The sequence below is a fragment of the Diachasma alloeum genome, unplaced genomic scaffold, assembly GCF_001412515.2.
Source record: "Diachasma alloeum isolate Michigan unplaced genomic scaffold, Dall2.0 Dall_scaffold_00206, whole genome shotgun sequence".
In the NCBI taxonomy this organism is placed as follows: Eukaryota; Metazoa; Arthropoda; class Insecta; order Hymenoptera; family Braconidae; genus Diachasma; species Diachasma alloeum.
In genome coordinates this window covers 1,692,682-1,716,703 of record NW_021680371.1, presented here as the reverse complement: position 1 = coordinate 1,716,703, position 24,022 = coordinate 1,692,682, and the positions used below count along the sequence as shown (strand labels likewise).

At 34.4% G+C, this 24,022-nt stretch overlaps 1 protein-coding gene across 2 annotated transcripts in view; it reads right to left on the bottom strand.

Annotated features, from left to right (window-relative positions):
* The window catches only part of LOC107036191 (katanin p80 WD40 repeat-containing subunit B1), a 30,185-nt gene that overhangs the window by 4,588 nt on the left and 1,575 nt on the right, over positions 1-24,022 (bottom strand). The window contains exons 3-8 of one of the 2 annotated variants that reach the window (XM_015253969.2): positions 21,359-21,962; positions 17,929-17,982; positions 17,335-17,652; positions 11,407-12,148; positions 6,984-7,058; positions 112-231 (exon numbers count right to left, since the gene is read on the bottom strand). In XM_015253969.2, the coding sequence (XP_015109455.1) occupies positions 112-231; positions 6,984-7,058; positions 11,407-12,148; positions 17,335-17,652; positions 17,929-17,982; positions 21,359-21,962 (1,913 nt within the window). The remainder of the gene's footprint in view (positions 1-111; positions 232-6,983; positions 7,059-11,406; positions 12,149-17,334; positions 17,653-17,928; positions 17,983-21,358; positions 21,963-24,022) is intronic. The other variant, XM_029125955.1, reaches the window with a different exon arrangement.

The following is a 24,022-nucleotide window of genomic DNA, read 5'->3' as shown; positions in this document are numbered from 1 at the left end:
GAGTTGAATACAATCTTAACGTGCCTCATCCTTGATTGAAATAAAGATCCAATCGCAATTCTTGAATAATGAGTTATGACAGATTAATCTTTATGAATGATGGATCATTACCTCTCCTCACGTGAAACATCCACTCCAATGCTGTGCAGCGGCGCCTCAACGTTCGACTTGATCACCGGGGCAAAGTTCCGTAGGATCAGCTTCAACGCAGCGGAACCGACCGTCACGTACCTTTCATCAAAACAGAGAAAAAAGTATAGAATTTTCACGATCGGTGACCAGTCAACTAGGGAAGATATTTATTGCTTGTGAAAGAGGGTATTTCGCACCGTGCGTTACACATTTCCTCGGGAATACACATGTAATACGCGGGCCCACCCACTGTGCTACGCCTCGTTATTTGATAACCCTTTTATTATCCCGTAACGATACTAATAAATAATGTGACACACGCGAGGCGTTTACGCATTCGATCCGCTCGAATTTTGACTCGGCGATAAAGGGTTTGTGCGGAAGTATTGCAAGATGGGGGACATCCGATCACCGTGACTGATTTTAATGGGAGGCCATGAATTTTTCGGTCGATCCACCGAGTTCTGAAACGAAATTTTTTACAGGGTATTTGTCATCGAGCCGAGATTGCAGTTCGAACGATTTTTCTGGCGATAATAGGAAACTTACATGGAGCTCAGTTTTCGTAAATTTTGTTATTCACTCAGTCTATATAACTCATAGATGGCTAAACGAAAAGAATTGTGAAGAAGTATTGGTTAGATGGTTTATATTAATTGATTGAAAATCGGAGGTTTTTGAATCCCACACAAAAAAAATAATTTGAATTTGGGACTTACGATGCCAAATGAGACTTATGGAAGTCTTAAATTGAGACTTTCGAAAATCTTAAGGGGATACGTCGGTGAAATTTAAAAATCTTCACTGGGCCTTGGGACCCATTGAACAGTTTGTGATATATGGCGGAATATGGGAATAACTGGGGAAAATCGTGGACGCGATCGATTTTGCCCCGTGTAACCAGGAAAAACGTCATTTTTTCCTGCTTTTACTCTCAAAATGCTCCTTGCGCTGTAGTTTTCATACGATTCTCGATTTTTTTAAAATGTTCGTTACACTCCCAAGTAATACTCCATACAAGTAATTCTCCTTAGTAATACTATAGAAATTCGTGTACGTGAAAGAACACATCGATTCCAATCAACTTGAATAATAAAGTGCTGAATCATACAAAATTTATCAAATTGTCAGGCGCGCGGAGCGCGCCTTCAATCTCGTTATAGAAATTGAAATTTACACTACATTGGATTCTGAACAGAGCAGATTGGAGAGTAATTCGAGCAGTTGCTTGAGTTCTAATCATTTTCCGTGTCATATCACACTGATATTAAAATTTGGTTGAATTTTCCGGAAAGTCCTTGACTTCGATTTAAGAGGAAAAAGTCAAGGGACTTTCAAGTTTCTCTGAAAATTCAAGTAAAGTCCCAATTTTATAGCGGCGGGAAGACGGAAGTTTCACAATTTACATGAATTTTCAAGTGAAAATGAATTTTCACTACCAAATTCCCTGAAAATTCCAAGGAATTTGGAATTCAAGGAGAGATTTCTCTGAATTTTCCTAATTTTTCATTAATTTTCCCAGATGAATTAAACTGAAATTCACAGTTCCCAGGGATTTTTCCTTGAAATTATGAATCTTCAATGGCAAAATTTCAAAATTTCCTTGAAAATTCAGTGTAAATGTAACTTGTTAGAAACGTCCAAGACTTTTACCGGAAATATCAGTGGAAAATTCATAACAGTGTAGATTAAACCTTGAATTCCCATTGAATGCTCGGATGGATTAGTTATTAAATATAAAAGGAAAAAATGTAATAAGAAATTTGATGTGAAAACGTTCAAACATCAAGTCGATCTGATCAAACATCAGCGCGATATCGCAGTACCTCATTGACGAATGATTTCGAATGAAAATGTAAAAAGACAGTGAATTCCACTGACAATGATCACTTGATGTTAATTGGCCTCATTTACTCCTCACTGAATCGGAATTAATCCGGGAAAATGTGCATTCAATGAATAATAGGATTCCACTGATTTTCCCTGCGATTACGCCGTAAAACACAAATCGCTTCCTGACACTGCTGTTACTTCCTTGCTGGGGATTCAGTACATTCAAAACATTGTATTATGTATGGATTCTATCGTGCTGGATGAGTTTAATAATCAATGAGAAATTCCACATTTCAAACGATAAAATGAAGATTCGATAAACTTTTTATTCATTAAATTTGACGAGAATATTATCGAGATAATTGTAAAGCAGGATTTTGGCTGCCAATTGGCCTCAACATCCTATTAAAGTAGCTTTTCTCTTGCATGGAAAAAATTTAAAAAAATTCATACGCAGTCAGTATTATCTAAATTAAATTTCACAAAATATTCATATTTTTTCAAACATTTCCCTCTTATAAATAAATAATAAAACTTGTTTGCAAAACGGTGGATTATTTTTTATGAGGTGTCAAAAAATTTATTGATTTTTTCGCATCTAATGAAAAAAATTCAGATTTTAATCTTTGATTACAATGGAGATGTTGATTTTCACATAAAGCACTGGGTTAAATCCTGATTTTTAAACATTTCTTCTTTGAAAACTCAAAACAATAATTAAATTGAGAAAAGAATTAGAATCCCGAATCTAATCGAGTTTTCTGGAATTTTTTTGCAGTTTTCAATAATCTTTGAATTTACCATAAGGGTAGAGCTTTAAGTATAACAATTCAAATATTGCAATTTTCACCTATTTTATCAATCAATAATTTGAGTTAAGAAAATTGACGATTACTTGTGTGATCGAGAATCCCCTTTCAAGAAATTTGAATTATTCATTGATTAATAAATTTACAGTTTCATATTAACAAATTTTAAATATATCATTATTCGTAAAAATCAGATTATTAATATTATATTATTTGAAAAATTGAATCAACATATTTCAAACCTTCAATAATGTAAGGGTCAAATCCTTGTGATATTACAGAAATTTAATATTGATGGGAATCCCTTGGGCCAAGTGTCCTCTCCTAGTCCTAGTCCTTAGAGAAATGCGAATTTCTCAGTCATCAAACACCCCAAAAACATACTAGTGTATCTAAAGAGGGTTTCGAATGTATTCATCGTTGTCACATCTATTTTTTTCTCACGCATTTGGGTCATGCAGAGGCCGTCGGCGTGGCGAACGAACCGTGAAAACGTCGAGTAGTTATGCAAACTCAAATACGCCCAAAATGTCCCATTCAAATGTTGACATACTAATCAAACCGACAGATTCATTCCACACTGATTCCCTCAATTCTCTTGAAAAACAATGAAAAATCATAACAAACTTTGAAAAAACGCCGCAACAGCTGTTAACCAGTTGGTAATTAGTAACATTCCCATTTTTACGGGCTCCTGTCATGATTGACGCTCAGTACGGTAAAAGGGCTAATTTTCAGGCTGGCTGACTTCAAAATCAACCGGATGCACCTCGACTGACATCCCCGAGGTGATTAAACGTCGTTTTACGTTTTCTCGGTGGAAACAAAAATTATAAGTATTTTTTCGAGCACGTTTATGGTGTTTCGTGTTATTTGGTGAGTCAAATGGCGGTGGGCGGGAGGAAGTGCCTGTTAAATTCTGGGGCAACAGCTTGTGACTGCGAACAATACAATAATTCATGTTTTCGGAAGCAGAAGAATACAACAGAAGAAATTAATGTAAACGAACGGTTCAGTAATGAAGTGGTAAAATGTAACAGAACGAGTCAATCCTCACGTCTCGTTGAGGATATTGAAGTACTCTGGTAATTGTTTCTCCGTTGAAATGATTTTTCCTTCCGAGTGGAAGTCTTGAATTTGACGGATTTTGCGATTTTCTAATTTTGATTGCAAATGGTCTAGATAACGGTCACGGGGGTCAGGTTAAGGGCCACTGGGGTTAGATTAAGGGTCATGAGGGTCAGATTAAGGGTAATAAGAGTAGGAATAAAGGTCACGAGGGTCATATTGAAGGTCATGAGGGTCAAAATAACGGTCATGAGGGTTGGATTAAGGGCCACAGGGGTTAGATTAATGGTCATGAGGGTCATATGAAGGGTCATGAGGGTTAGATTAAGGGCTACTGGGGTTAGATTAAGGGTGATGAGGGTCAGATTAAGGCTCATAAGGGTAAGAATAAAGGTCACGAGGGTCAAAATAAGGGTCACGAGGGTGAGATTAAGGGCCACAGGGGTTAGATTAATGGTCATGAGGGTCATGAGGGTTAGATTAAGGGCCGCTGGGGTTAGATTAAGGGTGATGAGGCTCAGATTAAGGGTAAGAATAAAGGTCGCGAGGGTCAAAATAAGGGTCACGAGGGTGAGATTAAGGGTCACAGGGGTTAGATTAATGGTCATGAGGGTCAGATTAAGGTCCGCAAGGGTCAGAATAAGGATGATGGGTTGGTGAGCAGAGCGAGCAGGGGGCATAGCCCCCTTGTATTATTATAATATGATATTATAATATTAATTATAATATTAATAATATAAAATTTCTGCGTAAAATAAATTGGTGCTGACACACCTCTCCACTACTTAAATAAAGAAACAAAACGGACCATAAAAACGGATGAACAACTAAACAAATTAACTGAATGACGGAAATAAATTGCATATAATAGTCAGTTTTATTATTATTTGAAATAAAATAGAATGTCAGTCGAAAAAAGAACGAAATAAAATTGTGGAACACAACACGTGGCGGAGTAACACAATTTATCTCCTTGAAGAGCATCGTAAAAAAAGGGGTCATCGGCATATGCACAGTGGGACGAGCCCTTCAAAAGAGTTCGATGCGTCCTCCGAACAATGGCGCTCGCGTTCAGTTTGAATTTGCATCTGTCACGGTCTCACATTGTCTTGGCTAATTTTCTCCACGCCCCCCCTATCCCGAGTTTTCAAATCTCGACGCAAATTAGCTATTCCCATTTTAGATTCAAAATTCACACGTCAGACGAGTGGATATGTGTGTTTTTTTCCTTCTTTAATCTTTTAATGCGAAACGGGAGCTCTTTCGAAAGCTTCACGTCAGTCAGCGAGAGAGATATCATATTCATAGTGAATTGTTTCCCCCCACACTCGGGGTTTTCAATGGCGGATGGACTGCAACAAATATGCAGATGATGGTAGGTTGCGCAACTGAGTGGAACGTCGATATCGCCATAAATGGAAAGCCACCCACCTTCGGGCCAGTGTGCTCTCGTAGAAAAAATTATTTTTATTGAGATGTTTTTTCCTTGGAACCAGTGTTATATACTTGAACCAATTTCAAATCAATAAAATCTCAATGGTGAATATCAATTATTCTTTTTTGAGATACATTTACTTGGATCAGATGCAGAAGGAAAAGTTCAATTTTTTTAGAGAAACTTTCAGAATTTTGAAATCAAGATACAAAAAAATCAACTTGTAACCACTCATCGCGGCATTAGCTACAAAAATTTAGAAATAGATCATGTTTTAAATTCAATAATATTACACCAGTCTTTTTGCCTTGTCGCCCACTTGAATTTCATGGTCAAATAGGAAAAAAGCGTGTTATCTATCCAAAGATTTTACATCGTAATAATAAATTCAGAGGGGAAGAAGTGAACGCTTATGAATTGAATTTAGAATTTCAATTGATTTTCATCGATGTCGATCCATTGTTTTTTAGTTCAAAAAAATTAAAGTAGCTCTACCCTTACGGTTAATTCAAAGATTATTGAAAACTGCAAAAAAATTGCAGAAAACTCGATTAGATTCGGAATTCTAATTTTTTTCTCAATTTAATTATCGTTTTGGTTTTTTAAAGAAGAAATGTTTCAAAATCGGGACTTAACCCAGTGTTTTATGTGAAAATCAACATCTCCATTGTAATCAAAGATTAAAATCTGATTTTTTTTTTATTAGATGTGAAAAAATCAGTAATTATTTTGACACCTCATAAAAAATAATCCATCGTTTTAAAAACAAGTTTTATTATTTATTTATAAGAAGGAAATGTTTGAAAAAATATCAATATTTTGCGAAATTTAATTTAGATAATACTGACTGGGTATGAATTTTTTCAATTTTTTTCCATGCAAGTTAGTTGAAAAATTAAAAAAATGAAAATACCCAAAAGTACAGCGTAGCCCGGCCGAAGGGTAGAAGAGCTACTTCAAACAAAAAATGTCGCCTGGTTTTTCTCCCTAAACAATATTATATTCATTTATCACAAAAATTCAATATTTTCGAAAATCAAGATAGGAAAAAATCGACTTGTAATCATTCATCGCGTCATTAGCTACCAAAGTTTAAAAATAGATAAAGTTTTTAATCCAACACCATTACATTATGTTTTGCCTTGTCGCCCACTTGAATTCTCATGATCAAATAAGAAAAACGCGAGTCATTTATCCGAAGATTCTACATTGTAAACAAAATTCAGAGGTGAAATAGTAAACGCTTGTGAATTGAAGTTAAGATTTTCTTTTTTTTTCCTGATGTCAATAAAAAAAAAAAAAATATCGTCTGGTTTTTCAACCTAAACAATATTATATTCATTCATCACAGAATTTCAATATTTACCAAAATCAAGATGTAAAAAAATTGACTTGCACCCATTCATTGCGTCATTAACTACCAAAATTCGACGTTAGATAAAGTTTTCAATCCAAAACCGTTGCATCACACAAAAATACTTGGAAAAACAGCTATGAATTCGGCATGCAGACTTTCTCTCCATCGCCAACGCAGTGTAAAAAAAACCGAACGCAATAGGATGAAAAAAATATTATGATGAGTCTGTGGTTGAAGGATAAACCGCAGAACCACTGGGGAAGATTCACGCACGACTCTCGTGGTCTCGTAACTTTCAAGCCATCGTGACTTTGAAGATTAAAAAAAATTCAGCATAAACTTTACTTACATTTCATATTTGCTTTGAAGGAGCTCGGCTATTGGCCTCAGGAGAGAGTTACACATGTCTAGATTCCACATTGTTCTAGAACATAATAAAAACACATTTGTCATGCCCCTCCTACATGAAGCTTTAGCCGGAAGTGAAATAAAAATGAGTCTTTATTGAAGTGCGATGTTGAGGATGACTCGGGCATCTCATTGGACGAATGTTTGAGGCCTTCAACAAAGAACTTGATTTTTTCTTTATCGAGAGCATCAAATGCGTATTAAAAATTCATCATGCTTTCGTCATATCAGGCTAGATAACTATCTGCGGATTATTATCAGCATTTAATGCACGGGGAAAAAAGTTGCAGAAAAGTACCGTGCACTGAAAGAAAAACGAACAAGTCCTGTATGGGCCAACAAAATCGTTTGTTGAAAATTACCAAAAAAATTACAGGCGGCTGTATCTTCGATACAGCTATACTTGTACGTGGACACGTCCATGGTCTTTCCTTCTTTCTCGAATTTCCTAGAAACTCCCTTGCATTCCCTCGAATTTTCTGGAAACTCCTTGAATTTTTTCGAAATTTCAAGAAACTTCTCAAATTACCTCGAACTGTCCCGAATTTTCTAGAATTCCAATAGATGGCCCTGCACATAAGGACTATTTGCCAAAATGATCCCCCATATTGAAACCATAGACGTATCCACGCCAAAAAAATTAATTGTTTATTGTTCGTTTGCCCCGCAGACGTGTAAAATGTTAAAAATAGTCCACAGCCTCCAAATTTAAGCTACAGAGGTTTTTCTTTTATTTTTGAAAAAATGTGTACAATAACAATTACGAATTAGTTTTCTGAAATTCGACTCCTACTAATTTCTATAGCTAATTTCGTTTTGTTTGATATGAAAATTTGCGTCATTCATGTGATATAGATAGAAAAATTATCCTTAAATATTTAAAATATATTCTGGATTCTTTCACAAATATTTTTCGAGCTATTTTACATGAGTAGAACCATTTTTTATTAAAAAAACGAAATTAGCTGTGTAGGAGGTGCATTAAAAAAAACGAATTTGTAATTGTTATTGCACATATTTTCCCAAAATTTTGAAAAAAAACCCTTCGTAGGTCACAAAATTGGAGGTCCTGGATTATTTTTAACATCACGGACGAAAAAATTTAATAGAAAAACCTATCGAATTCGTTAGAAAATTCTATTGAATTTCTATTGAACTGTTCTATTAGTTTTTGGCCGATTCTATTGAAATGTTCAATAGAAAATATTCAGTCGGAAAGTCAATAGAATTCAATTTTTCTATACAACTTATTCTATTGACATATTTTCTATAGAATTTCCTCGGCTCAAATTTTCTAAGTTTTTTCGTTTGATTTTCTTGATGAGAAGAAAAGAAAAATAGAATGAAAAAAACTTAGAAAATTTGAGTCGAGCAAATTCTATAGAAAATATATGAAAAGAATAAGTTATATAGAAAAATCGAATTCTGTTGACTTTTTCTATTGAATGTTTTCTATTGAACATGCCAATAGAATCAGCCAAAAACTAATAGAAAGTGTAATAGAAATTCAATAGAATTTTCCAGCGAATTCGATAGGTTGTTCTATTAAATTTTTTCGTGTGTGATTTTAAGCGTCTGCGGGGAAATGAACAATAAACAATTAATTTTTCTGCACTGATTATTAGTTTTTAGACATATATAATCGATCTTCAATGCATGAGACATCTCACCCCAATAGCCCGCGAATTTTAAACCTCATAGTAGTCTCCCCATAATATTTCCAGAAGAGGGAAAATTGATGAGACCTTTACCTCGCTTATTTTCTCCGTAGGACGGCGATTCTCTAACAAATGTAAAGAATCTTTCCAATCTGTCTCAGGCGGAGATTCATATTTATTCCTGATATGAGCCCGATTTGAACAAATACGAACGTCTGCCTCAGTCTGATCACACCGAAACAAATATCTGAAATCCGTCCGAGACAGATCCTTCATATTTCTTGAAAGATCTTCGTCCGACGGAGAACATGATCGAGTCAAGAATCCCATCTGTTTTCGCTTCAGATTTTTTCCGAGTTTACAAGTAAAAAATTCCGAAAGAAAATTTCGCATCACTTTTACGTTTTGTCACGTAATTTTTCCAGAAGTTTTTGCTCTGTGTGAAAATGAAATGAGATTTTAATCTCCTCAGAGTCAAGATCCAGATATTGGAAAATGAGTGATTATTGTGAACATGCTCCACACCGACATAGCATCTCCTCGCCAAATCTATTTTCTCATTGTGTTAAGAAAACGGTATGTCAGTATCAAAGTATGCCTCGTTATGCAAGGTTGCGCGCCGCATATTCGATTTTTACATTTTTATTCACACAAGATCTATGCGCGCGCTCTCGCGCGCGCTGCTCTATTCATTTGTTGAAATGAAGAAATGGAATTCATTGAATTTCATTTTCTCATGAATACCTTATAAATATTGATAATGAATCAAAGAGAATTCGACTAATGATTGAAGTGAATAGCGAAGTAGAGTAACAGAATCTATGAAGAATTTTTCATTTGCAATTAATTATCTTCAATTTTTTTAAATAATCGGTCTCCATAACAGGACAGAATTTATTAATTTCACCGATGATATATATACATATGAAATATATATATTATATGACGTGAAAAAAAAATTGACCACTGAAGAATTTGAAAATGCCGTGTTTTTTTTTGTGAATAACTTCGTGTTACATATTGACCAATCAGAATTAAGGATTAGCGGTCCGGCAATTTCGAGATATTTCGATATAAAACAACTTCACGTTTCTTTCATCTTTAGTAAATAGGATTATGGATTACTAAACTTCGACAATTAGCACTTGGGAGGCATGAAATTCTGTACTACTAATATGAAATTGGGGGTCTTGGCAGCATTCAACTATTTCTTAATTGAATTATTCTTTATATTGTTATTTTCACTTCAAATAATTTTTTTCTGCTAAATAAAACATTCTTGAAGGTATGGAAGCCATCATATCCCCATTTATGTGATTCTTTTATTTTAGATCCCACCACGAAACTCGAATTTCCCTTAACCGTCCAGCAATCGGCCTGTTCACCCTATTTGCTTGTTTCAATGTTCGCGTCAAGGATTCCGTCAGTTTTCGCTTTAGATTTTTTCCGAGTTTTTAAGTAAAAATTCCCGAAAGAGAATCACTTTTACATTTTGTCACGTAATTTTTTCTGATTTTTTCTCTCAGTGTGATGATGAAATCACATTTTTATTATCAATTTTTAAAAAATCCAATTTTCTAAATAGAAAAAAAAAATTCATGGATTAACTCAAATTATCCAAATCTGTCAAAACACGTGTTTATCTTCAAATTTTTGAACTTATCGAGTCCCTTCGATTCGAGTGACTAGTATAAAATTGTGACAAATGACACATATGTATATTATTCTCCATCAATAAAAACAGAATGTGTCTTCTTTACAATCCATGAACGACCCCGACATCCTCTACAAATTCAATAGTGAAGTGATAAAACGCTGTGACTTAATTCAGCTCAGGGTTTTGTCTTAACAAAGTCTCTTGGAATGCAAAGTAAATAACAGGATTTTTGTCTAAGCCTCTATTGTACCTCTCATTCTACGCCGAGGAAAAAATATATTTTTTCCAAATATCCATTTACTTGAGAGAAGTATTTATTTTTCAATATCGTATTTCTCCAACTGACTCACTCACAGGCAATTCTCATTAGGTTTAAATTATGACAAATATATTGTTTTAGAAGATGATCATGTTAGTTATGACCTTGAGTGAACTCCCTCAATAATTATCAACATTAAAAAATTAGTCGGAATTCTTCCCTTTAGAAAATGAGAAATTCCCCGATAGAGAATCAAAAAGACCTACTATGAGATGTTTTATTTAAACGCATGAGATATTTTTATTTAAAAAACCAATAATTGTTCAAAAAATTGAATTTCTATTTAACCATTCTATTCTTGAACCAGTGGGCTATCATGTAAAAAATGGGGATAACTTAAAAAATTTGAAGTCCTGGAACTCGGTCAAAGTTCATTAATTTCCACGGTATATGAAAAACGTGGGTTTTTTCAACTTCTCATCATAGTAACGCAGAAACTATTGGATGAAAAGAAATGAAACTCCGTATTGAAGTAGAGTAATATTCAATCTAACGAATGAAATTGGCTCCACAGTCGTGCGATTTTTTTTCATGAAGATGCAAGCCTCCAAAGTTTACGGACTACATTTTTGAAAAGGATAGACTCATTTCGCTCCACGATTACTTGACTTGTTTGGTAATTTTCCTCCAACGTTTTTCTCCATGCAAGGATCAATTCTTAAAAATTAGAACTTTTCTCTCCGCATTAAAAAAATTGTAAAAACTGCATGTAATGATGGAAAAAACTCACGGTTTGAGTGTGAGCACCCCAAGCAGATCGACGATCACCGAGAGATCGTTCATGGTAACAGCCGAGTCAATGGCCGATTTCACGTCCTTGCTGTGCCACAATGAATAAATAATCTGAAGCGACCTGTGCCTGTTATTCAGCACAGTCATCATGGACTCATGACCCCGCATAATGCTGTTGATGACCTCAGCCTCGGACATCTCGGGGAGTCCCTGGCTGCATCCCAGTCTAGCCGGGCCCCCATAGCTGTTGGGCAAAAAATCATCAACATCCAGGCCCACAGCTTTATCAGGTGACATGGGCACAAAGTCATCCTTCTCAGTGGGCTCGACATTCGGCCTCAGCTGGGCAACTCTGATCTCCACTTTTGGATTAGGTGGCACCTGCGCTCGATTAATTTTCTTTCCCCCTACCGAGTTTCTCGCCGAGAATGCCCCAGAATTTATGAAATTCCTGGCCATCGAGGTACGAGTTTGCCCGGTATTCGGCCTGTTCAAGGCCGGATCAGATGGACTGTGTCTAATACTCGTATTAATTTTCACTGGGAAATCACTCTCGTACCCCTCACCCTCCTTGCAACTTGTCTGGCGTTTTAGAAAGTGTTTCGGTGAGTCTGGACTGGGAGCTCGACTCTTCGACTTTCCATCACCCATAACTGGTGACACTGCTGCCATTGGAGCTACTCGGGATGTCAGCGTTGAGTTGGAACGCTGGGGACCCATCGGTTGACTCAAGTGATTCACTGAAAAACGAAATGATTTTTTTCCTTCAATTCCGTCTCACTCGTGTCGAAATGTACTACTTCCATGTAGGGTAAACAGGTCGATTTCTGGACGGGGGTTAGTTTCCGGACGATTTCAACTTGCATTGATAAATAAAATGAATTCGATCAATAAAATGAAAATTGTTATGATTATTTCATCTTTCAATAATATTACTTTTTCAACGATTTTTTGATTGTACCGTCATAATTTTTGGAGACTCCAGGGCTATGGGAAACTGAATAGCAATTGGAGATCATTTCAGATTATCAAAATAAAAAAAACAACCAAGATCACGGTTGAAAGATAATCCACCCGGGCCTTAATTATTTTTTGTTCTGTTATTTTCTTTTCAAATATTTTTTTTCTGCTGATTAAAACATTCTTGAAGGTATGGAAGCCATCATATCCCTATTTAGGTGACTCTTTTATTTTAGATCCTACCAGGAAACTCGAATTTCCCTTAACCCTTCAGCCTGCTACCCAGAATAGAGCTTGCATGAAGCTCAATTCTTTCTAATTCCCCTATTCACACATTCCTCATAACATAAGGATAGCTAAACGGCGGAAATTATGGAGAAATATTGATGTGTAGATACATAGATATGTAGGTGATAAATATGAATTAATTCCTCTGCACTAATTGGACAAAGTTAAGAGACGATAAACAGAGATGTAATTACTATAGTCTAAGATACCACCACTGATAGTAAATAAATCACACGTGAGAATTTTACACTTTGAATAAACAGAGACAAAATCGAGAGATTGAAGTGATTGAAGGGTAAAGTGAGATAAGTTTACGTGAAAACAAGTTTGTGATAAACATCTCAGAACGTAAGAGATACAAATAGACTTTTATGAAGACTTTTTTTATAAAAGAGAATGTAAGCTACAAAAGAAGAATTTCCAAAAATTCCGGAATCTGCATTGTTTCTAAGATATTTAGAAACAGGTTGTTATATCACAGGAACTGCTGGATCAAAAAATTGAACCTATTTGTGCAAAATTGCACTAGGCAATATTCAATTTGAGAGATATATTCAGCAGCGATCGGCCGACAATCATTACATTTGTAATATTTTGTAATATTATCAGAATTTGAAAGTTTCCATTACTATGATTTTATTATCTTACTTGAAATTTGAAAATATTAAAATAATTCGTAATTTAAATTTTCTATTAACCGCTGAGTAAATAATTTTAAATTTCAGAAAAGGATTTTTCAATTATACATGTAATCGTCAACCTTCTGAGCCGATTACTGGTTAATAGATTATTTCGGAATTTGCATATTCGATTGATGATTAATTTGGTAATTAAAAATTGTCGAGTGATATTATCGGTTAACAGAAGCTAAATTGAACTTATTTTGAAATTGATGATTATTCTGATCTCTGAAATTCAGACAAGTTAAAAATCGACAAATAAAATTTGTCGATTACTGGTTAATAGATTATTTCGGAATTTGCATATTCGATTGATGATTAATTTGGTAATTAAAAATTGTCGAGTGATATTATCAGTTAACAGAAGCTAAATTGAACTTATTTTGAAATTGATGATTATTCTGATCTCTGAAATTCAGACAAGTTAAAAATCGACAAATAAAAATGTAGATACGATAGTCTGAGATATACCACCGACTGTGTAAATACATCACTTGTAAAGCTCCTGCACTTTGACTAATTAAAAAACAATCGAGAGTTTCCAGCCATTAAGCGGTACGACGAGAAAAGTTTGCTTGAAAACAAGTTTCTGACAAACATGCCGGAACCTAAGAGAGACAAATAAATTTTTCCGGAGACTGTTTTTTTATAAAGCATGATGTAAGCTACAACAGAAGTAATTGCAAAAATTTCGATATCTCTGTCGTTTTCCAAGGTATTTAGAAAAAAATAAACTCAAATTGATACAATAAGAGGCTATCAATGCACCGTTGGGTTTTCCATTGATATCTTTGAGTCCAGAAGAAACGGAAGCAATATTTTTTCCGGAAGAAATAGAAATTTGGTATTTCGAAGCATTTCCTATTTCAAACGTATTTCAGCACCTAAAACGTTCAGAATATTGGACCTATTCATGCAAAACTGCACAAGTAAAATTTAATTTGAGAGATAAATTCAGACAGATTAAAAATCAATAAAAAAATATAGATACGATAGTGTGAGATACTACCACCGACTGGATAAATAAATCACATGTGAAATTCCTGCACGTTGATTAAATTTAAAAAATCGAGGTTCTAGTAATTAAGTGGTAAAACAAGATAGATTGAAAACAAGTTTCTGATAAACATCTCAGAACCTAAGAGAGACAAATAAATTTTTATAAAGACTTTTTTTCATAAAGCAGAATGTGAACTACAAAAGAAGTATTCCCTAAAATTTCAATATCTTCATTGTTTTCTAAGATATTCCGAAAAAATTGAACCAAAATTGGTACAATATGATGCAATCAACGCAAAGTTGGGTTTTCCATTAATATCTTTGAGTCTACAATAGAAGTATATGAAAAATGGAGAAATATGCGAAAATCACACGGTCGTATTTCAGAACGGAAAATGCTCAGAATATTAGACCTATTCATGTAAAACTGCACTAGTCAGACTTAATTTGAGAGATATATTCAGACAGGTTAAAAATCAATAAAAAGATGTAGATACGATAGTCTGATATACCACCACCAATTGGGTAAATAAATCACAAGTAAAACCCATGCACTTTGAGTTAATTTTTCAAAAATCGAGAGTTGGCAATAATGAAGTGGCAAAACGAGAAAAGTTTACTTGGAAACAAGTTTCTGACAAACATCTCACAACCTGAGAGAGACAAATAAATTCTTATGAAAGCTGTGTTTTGTAAAGCGGAATGTAAGCTGGAAAAGAATTATTTACAAAAAATGTCAACATCTCCATTGTTTTTTGAGACATCTAGGAACAATTGAACTCAAATTAGTACAAAAAGATGAGTCAATGCAACGTTGGGTTCTGAATAAATATTTTCGAGTCTAAAGGTGATAGGAAACTATTCCAGATGTTCGAACACATTTTCTTTGATGCTCGTGTGATCATCATCCGTAATATGACAATTCAGCTGTCGATACGTATTCAATCGATTAAATTGATCTTCTTTTAATCGCTAATACTCTAATATTTCTTTTGAATAATTACGGCGTCGAAAGAGAATTTCCATAACGAGATTTTTGTAAAAAAAAAAGATTGTATTAAAATTTAGCTATCTCCCTTCAATCTCGAGATATTCTCCAAAAACGTCTTGACAAAAAATAGTCCTTGAGGAAATTTCTCTCTCGCTCTGGGATTCATCAAAGTTATTCAACAGAAACTGACCTTGAATTGGTGAAACGAGATGATTCATCTCGGCTCCACAAAATTTCTAACGAATATCTTCGAACGTAATGGTAATAGCAAAATTCTCCTAAGAATTGTTTTTAGTCAGCAAGAATTGTTTTTAGTCAGCATAAGGGCCACGAAAAATATAATCTCGAGAAACTCGCCATCTCCTTCCAATTCATTTTAAATAACAAGTGGATAAATGTATTAAATAACAAGTGGATAATTGCATTTTTTATGACTGAGTACAGTTATTGTTGCTAATAAATTAGCAATTTGCTTCCGAATCGATTCTTTTTTTTCTCATTTTTATTTTACTATTATCTTCTTCTCGTTTTTAATGTCATAGTGTTATCATCAATTGAAATGTCATCAAAATCTTTGCCTATTATTTTGTTCTCTCAAATGATTCTATATTCAGACCTTCACAAGATTTGAATTGGGTCTTGGGCAGGGTTTAATTAAGGTTCAAGCAAGGTTTAGTCAGGATTTAACCGGAGTTCAATCCCTGTTTAGTCAGAAATCGGGACTAATACCAGAGTTTAATGGAGATCGAGATAAATAAAATTGTCAAGCTCTGAGTTAATAGATATTACTAATGATTCTTTCAGTAGTCATAAAAAAACCATTTTCTCGTTCAAATCGAAAAAACAACAGCAACGAATAGTGGAATGAAGATAGTATTGATATACCCGTTTTGAGCCATTAATAATTTCGTTTTGATGACAATTTTTTGCGTGATCGTTAAAAAATCGATTTTTAGAAAAATGTAATTTTTTTCAAAACTTCATGAAAAATTTAAATTTGATTGATCTCAATGTATACAGCTTATTAAAATCTATACTCATGAAAAAATGAATGGAAATTTGATAGATCCCTTATAAGAAAATTTCGAAAACAAATTTTTTAAGACTAGATACATATAAACATACATCACTAAAAATCTTATATTCGGACTCAAACATTGGAAATTTAGGAGAGAGTGGGGCAAAATGAAACAGTCAAAAAACGACTGTTGACGTAATTCGAGCAGAAAAAATGTTTATCAACCATTTTTTTTCTCATCTTTTGTTTATCAACTTTTGTCATTATTGGAAGTACTGATGAGAATAATAATTTTTCATTCAGTAGAATGGAAAATTATTGAGAATTTTTAACTGGAGAAGATTTTGTCAATGCATTAATAGAAAAGAAAATGAAACAGCAAAAATCCAAAGACCCGAGGAAGCCCCAGGGGGCGACCCAGAGGGGGAAAAAGGAAAATGTGATGCTGAATTTCAATCGAATGAAAAAAGAAAAGTGCAATCGCTCTGATCTAATCAATTGAATTACAGATGAAATATTTCATATTACCTGAAAAGAGAACTTTGGATAAAATTAACGAAAATTATTAATATTGTCGTCTCGATATAAGAAATATATGAAAAACCTTCGGGAGCTTCGAATGAAGAGAGAACATCGACTCAGCGATGACTACACTATACTATAGGGCTTTCGAATATTAGTGATTTTTTCGCACCGCCTGTTCTTTTCTACCGAATAGAAAATTATTACTCTCATCAGTACTCCCAATAATAAAAAAAAGTTAATAAACAAAAGTTAATAAAAAAAATTTTCTTTTGCTTGAATTGCGTCAAATAGTCGTTTTTCATTTAATTTCTGTATCATTTTGCCCCACTCTCCCCTAAATTTGAGCAATTACAAAGCTCCCATTCGGAGCCAAAAACCGAAAGTCCAAATGAAGCTCATCTCGTTTTACGACTTCACGCCTGACTCAATAAAAAACAGGTTCTCCCTGAAACAATTTTAACATACCTGAAGATTTCCTCCCAATGACTGGCATGATACTCTGCTTCATAGGAGGCACTTGCGCAAAATTCTTGGTATTTTTCGCAATATTGTTGGCCTGCAGATTGGCCTTTATCTGACTGGTTGAGGTGAACGTGTGCCTCTGCAGTGGTGGTGACGATTTTATTGGATTGACACGTACTGGCACTGGCTTTGTCATTGATAAACTCGGGGGCTGGGCAGACGATGTCGGAGAGAGATCATAGTCATTGTCCAGTGTTCCCGTCGTACTTAAACTCGTCATTGAGGTAGAGAGGTTTTGAATAATTTGTGGTTGAGTTGGATCTGCAATCACATCGATCATGACCCGATAAAATTCACAAATTGATCAATGGTTCGTGCATCTATGGATGAATTAATGAGGAGGGAGATCACACGCATAAAAAAATGAGAATGAGCATGAGAAAATTATTGACGAAGACCTTGAAGAAATGGAAAACAGATGCTGTTATCCAGTCTCGCGAAACAATGCATATTATCCTGATTGTCGAAAGGCGATAGGACATGCAGCGGTATGACTAACGGTAATACTGAGCTTTTGACCTGGCGACGACAACTCACCTATCTCTTGAGGCACCGGGAAAGCCTCGGGTTCCGGTGGCGGTGTGCGATTCACTGAAACATAGCGTGCAACATGCTCATTCAACAAAAAACAAACCGTTACGGACAACTCCGGGTTCATTAGACATTGAGGGATTGCATTATTTGTTGTATTATTATCTCTCGAATTAGCACGATAAGTCGTGCAAGGCTACACACAGTGGCTCTAGACAGTTTTCCAGTGCTGAAGACTGTGATTATGAGAATACGATGAGTCGAAGGGTTTTTCAATCATTTCAGTGGTGGAGTGGTCGAGTTCTTGGTGGAAGAGAGTATGGCGAAGGGCCAAAAATGCAATGAAAATTCTGGAAAAAATTCGGAATTGAGGTTTTTGCATCTTGAATCCATCCAGAAATATTTGGAATGGCGATTGAAACGGTTTTCGAGATAATTGAGGGTATCCCATAGGCTAAATCCAAATAAATCAAATTGTTGATTTGTACGGATTTTTATCTAATGAGGAAGTGAATCAAATGAGTCAATTTTGTTCATCTGCTTTTTGATAGGTATCTTTAAATTTCGTGAACCAAGGTTAGGGCTATAAAGGGCCCCTCAACAACAATGGGAATCTATTGTGTTTGAGGCATTATATGGCGAGAGTCTATAATGAGAGAAATAAATAGTTACTCAAACAAGTCTTGTTTTAACCAGAAAAATTGCTTAATTTAGTGCAAAATTTGGAAAGATGAATTTGAAAAAAAAAATTATTTATTATTTTTATTTATTATTCCAGAAATATATGGAATGGGCGATGACAACGGTTTTCCAGATAATTCAGGATTTCCGAGTATCTTTCACAGTTTGGTAGAGACCACATTATAATTTCAACCATTTTTAATCATTGAATTTGTCCATTAAATGGCGGAGAAAAAATTGAAAAAAATCAGGAATATTCCGCGTTATTCAAATTACATTTTACATAGAATTATTATTTTTTGAAATATTCGTTGTTCATAGATGAATAATTGCAATTGTTTAAACTTTTGGAAATCTCATTTTCTTAGGCATGAAATCGATTTCTGGTAAAATTCTGAATAGGAATAAATTTGTTACGATTCCGAACAAATGATTTTTATGGTGTAAAATTAATTGCTTATAAATTATTTATGCTCGCAATTTTCAAAAATTGCTTTTTGTTAATTTTTCCATAAATATCTCTCCAAAAGAAAACTCTCATTTTTTCAGATTTTTTAAATGTTTTCGGACGGTTCAATATCGAGATTGAAATTCAGACCTTCAAAGTTTAAATAATAAAATCATTTTAAAATGTCTGGAAGCTTTGGTTCAAATCGGGCTCAAATGAAAGCTCTGATGTTCGACTAGAAAAGTATAAAAGATATTTGTAAAGACTTGACGTGAAATTAATCGAAATTATTACAATATCTTCATAAAAAAACTCAACTCGAAGGTGATTAGATTGACTCATCGAGTAACGACATCCTAATGCTAGTTCGTGATAAGTACGTTTCCAATGTAATAGAGGTGACGCAATTCTCATAAGAAATTTATTTGTAGAGGAAAAAGAAAATTATGAAAAATGTCATGACAATGACACCACGTCCATTAGGGTTCAGAGATATTCTTCTACAAATTCCCTCGAAAACAAGTGAAATGATTATTCAGTAATGAAACGCTAATTACAGCTTCTTATAAATAGGCTCGCATGTAATGGAGATTGTAAAATCATTTCTGTATTCCTGTTTATACTGGGGAGTGAGGGGAGTCATATGTAAAAGCCTGGAAGGTCATACATGTCTGAAATAAAAACTCGAATATTGTACTAGATATAGAAAAACTTGTTTTTTTCCTATGAGAAAGGTTCTTATGAGAATTTAGTAGCGACGCGGTAAAAAGGTTTCAGTCGATTTAGGCCTCAGCTGAGTTTTTGAGAAATATCTCCCAATCTAAGGCAGATAACGAAATTTGTGTAATGACCTTTTTTGTAGATTGAATTGAGGGTTGCATAAAGGGTTTTCACAAAACTTTTGCTATCTCCCTTAGATTCAGAGATATTCATTGAAAATTGGCTAATAGTAAAAATCGACTTAACGATTTGGAAGTACTTTGGCTATTTTTTCTCCAGTGAAAATCAGAGCTTTCTTTTGTGCTGTGTTTGACCCTAACTTCCTGGACATTTTACAATGATTTTATTATTTAAAGTTTTCAGGTCTGAATTTGAATCTCGATATTGAATCGTTAAAAAACATTTTTTAAATCTGAAAAAAAATTATGAAGTTTACTTTGGAGGAAGATTGATGAAATAATTAAAAAATCGCAATTCTTGAAAATTATGCGCATTGAGTTAAAGCAATTTATAAAGTTAAAGAGTTATAAATAAATTTCAATAACTTATTTATAAATAACAAATGTTTTCAGAAATAATTCTGTACAAAATGTAATTTCAGCGCCGTTGAATATTCATAATTTTGTTCAAATTTTTCTCACGCAATTTAAATGACAAATTTGATGATTGAAAATGGTTGAATCTATAGTGCGGTCTTCTTCTGCTTCACTACTTTCGTAGTCGAAGATCAGAGCCCCATTTGACCCGAAATTTCCGGAAATTTTACAATGATTATATTATTTAAACTTTGCAGGTCTGATTTTAAATCTCCATACTAAATCGTTAGAAAATATTTGAAAAATCTGAATAAATTATACAGTTTACTTGTGGAGGAAGATTGATGAAATAATTAAAAAACTGCAATTTTCCGCCATAAAAACCATTTGTTTGAAATCGCCACAAATTCATTCATATTCAGAATTTCACCAGAAATCTATTTCACGCCTGAAAAAATAAGGTTTCCGAAAGTTTAAACAGTTTCAAGTATTTATTCATAAACAACCAATGTTTTAAGACATTATAATTCTCTGCAAAACGTAATTTGAATAACGTTGAATTTTCATAATTTTTTTCAAATGTTTCTCAGGCAATTTCATTAAAATTTTGACAAATCAGTAGTGAAGTTGTAAACCGGATTAAGTCGATTTTGACTTTTCGTCAGTTTTTGATGAATATCTCGGAATCTAAGGGAGATAACAAAATTGTTCTCATTACCTTTTTTATAACCCTCAATTGGCTCGACAAAAAAGGTCATGACAAAAAAATGTCTATCTCTTTTAGATTCCGAGATATTCGGCAAAAACTGGCCAATAGTAAAAATCGACTTGACCCGGATACCGCTTCACTACTAAAATTTGTATATCCTTAAACCATTTTACCGCATCGCTGCTGAATTCAACACCCTTTACCCCAGAACTCTACTCATCGAAGACTCCTAAAGTGAAATTGACTCGCCCGACTCCCTAATTTCACTCCTAAATTGATTGATTTCCCTCCCCTCGTTCTCTCATTCCAATAATCACAGGCAATTATCAGTGTGAAACTTACATGATCGATGAGGCTGGAAGATATCCTGATAATCCGTGACATTTGGGATTTCCGCAAGTGTTACTTCGTCCTCGGGGTCTGTCCCAGATTTATCCTCTTCAATCGTCTTAACATTAATAGATGCCTTTTTCGCTGGGGTCTCCCTCGAGAAACTCTTCCTCGTGGGATTCCCATGAACAAATTGCGAGACATTACCGAACGGTTTAATCTGCTTCATATCACAGACAAATGAAACCACGGAGGAGCCACTTGAACTGGCACCAATCAGTTGATTCTGGGCTATTGCAATGTCCTGAACTTTTCCCCAGCCCGTTGGCACTGTGTCCAACGTTCTCGCTGGCTCCCAACAGTGGACCTTCAGGACATCTTGACAGCCAGCGAAAAGACATTCTCCCCCCGGGCTGAAGAGGAGACATTTTATTGGAGCCACGTTTTGTTCGGTTGATGACACCAACTGGAACGACTCGAGGTCCCAGAAGTTGACAGTTCTGTCAGCACTGCCACTGGCCAGTAAAAACTCGTGGGGATGGAATTCCACGGTTGTCGCTGAGCGCTTGTGCTCGGTGAATTCTTTCAGCTGTCTTCCAGCACGCAAATCCCATAGCTTAAATCAAAATAAATCAAATTGTTGATTCGTACGGATTTTTATCTAATGAGGAAGTGACGTAATCAAATGAGTCAATTTTGTTCATCTGGTTTTTGATAGGTTATCTTCAATTTTCGTGAAGCAAGGTCAGAGCTATGAACGGCCTCACGGGAATTTCTCTATTTATGGTAGATTTAGAGATACCTTAGGGACAATGGGATCTATTGTTCTTGTCTATTGAGTGTCTATTGAGAGAAATAAATAGTTTCTCGAACAAGTTTTATTTGAACCAGAAAAATTACTTAATTTAGTGCAAAATTTGAAAATTTCAGGAAGAAATGTCGTTTCTAGTATTACTTCTTCATTATTCGATACTTCCATACGCATTTTGCTCCCGAAAAATATTCGTTTTAAGTTAAACAAGGGATAATAGTTTTTCGTTGCGGCTATTCAATAATCACAGACAAGTAATTAATCCTTTAACGAAATAATAATGAAGATATGATAGCAATCTTGTAACTTGAGGACAAAATATTCCTTGATAAACTGCTCGGTATAAGAGATCTTTTCATTCTAGAAAGACACTGTCTCGTGTGAATGATTCGCCTTTTGAGCCAAATTTTTCTTTTAAATTCGAATTATTCAATCAATTTTTTTTTGTAATTTTTAACTGCCAATTGTTTTGGCCAAAGCAAAAAGTGTTTGAGAACCTATTCGCTTTTCGCTCAGTGTACTACAGTCATCAGAAGCCAGACTCGAAATAATGTAGACTGATTTATTCAGAAACAACATCGTTGTGCCAGTTTGCAATGAATATCTTTGAATCCGGAGGAGATAGCGGAATTTTCGAAGAAACCTTTTTATCGTCCCGACTCTGCTCTCATCTCGTAACTATTCGATATCTCTTTTAGATTCCTAGTCATTCCAGATATTTAATCAAAACTCAGAATTGAGTGAAATTTTTGATTTTTTAGCAAATTCCCGGTGACAGGTTTTATTGAATATATTCCGATCTGGAAACTTGGCGAAATTTTCGAGAGGACATTTCTCTGTAGCTTTTATCTCGCTCTAGAGATATTCCCCAAGATCTAACCGAAGTTAAGTTGAGTTTACTCATTTTCGTATTTTAGAAGAGAATGGGGCAAAATGGTCAATTTTGACTTTTTTTATGATATTCGTACGTCAATAACAAATTCATTAATTAAACTCAGTCTAGACTCAGTTCGAAGGGGAAGAAGAATTGCACTTTAAAAAAAATATAACTCATCCCATTTCGCTACTCCCCTCACATTTCTAAATATTTCAGATATTTAATCAAAACTCAGTGAAACGAACTGAGTGAAACGAATAATTATAAAGCTATATAGTAGAAAAAGTTTGAAATGAATAGATCCCAATCTAGAAGGCCGTCGAAATGTTTTGAGAGGACATTTTTATTGGTCTTTATTTGGCTGTACAAAAACTCTTCATTAAAATTTCGCAACGTTCCTTCAGTATCGAGATATTATCCAACATCTGATCTCAGAGTTGAATTAACTTTTCATGTTTTGGGGGGGAGTGGGGCAGAATGGACACTTTTTATAATATTTAAAAATCAAAACCAAATTCATCATTTTCTATTCTCAATCTATATCTTGTTGTTTTGTTTTTCTTTTCCCACAAAATTTCCTATGAAAAATGCTGTGATTGTATGGAAACATATGTAAAGAGCCGGATAATCGGCTATATATGGATAAATAAATATATAAATATATATAAAACCAAATTCATCAGTTGAACTCACTCTAAACCCATTAAAAAGAGGAAGAAGAATTGAGATTTCTTTAAAATATAACTCATCCCATTTCGCTACTCCCCTCAGATTTCTAAATATTCCAGATATTTAATCAAAATTCAAAACTAAGTGAAACGATTAATTATTCAGTCAGATCGTAATAACAGTTTTGGATGAATATTTTCCAATCTAGAACGTTGGCAAAATTTTTGAGAGGACATTTTTCTTAGTCTTTATTTGGCTGTACAAAAATTCTTCATTAAAATTTCGCAATGTCCCTGCAGCATCGACATATTTTCCAACA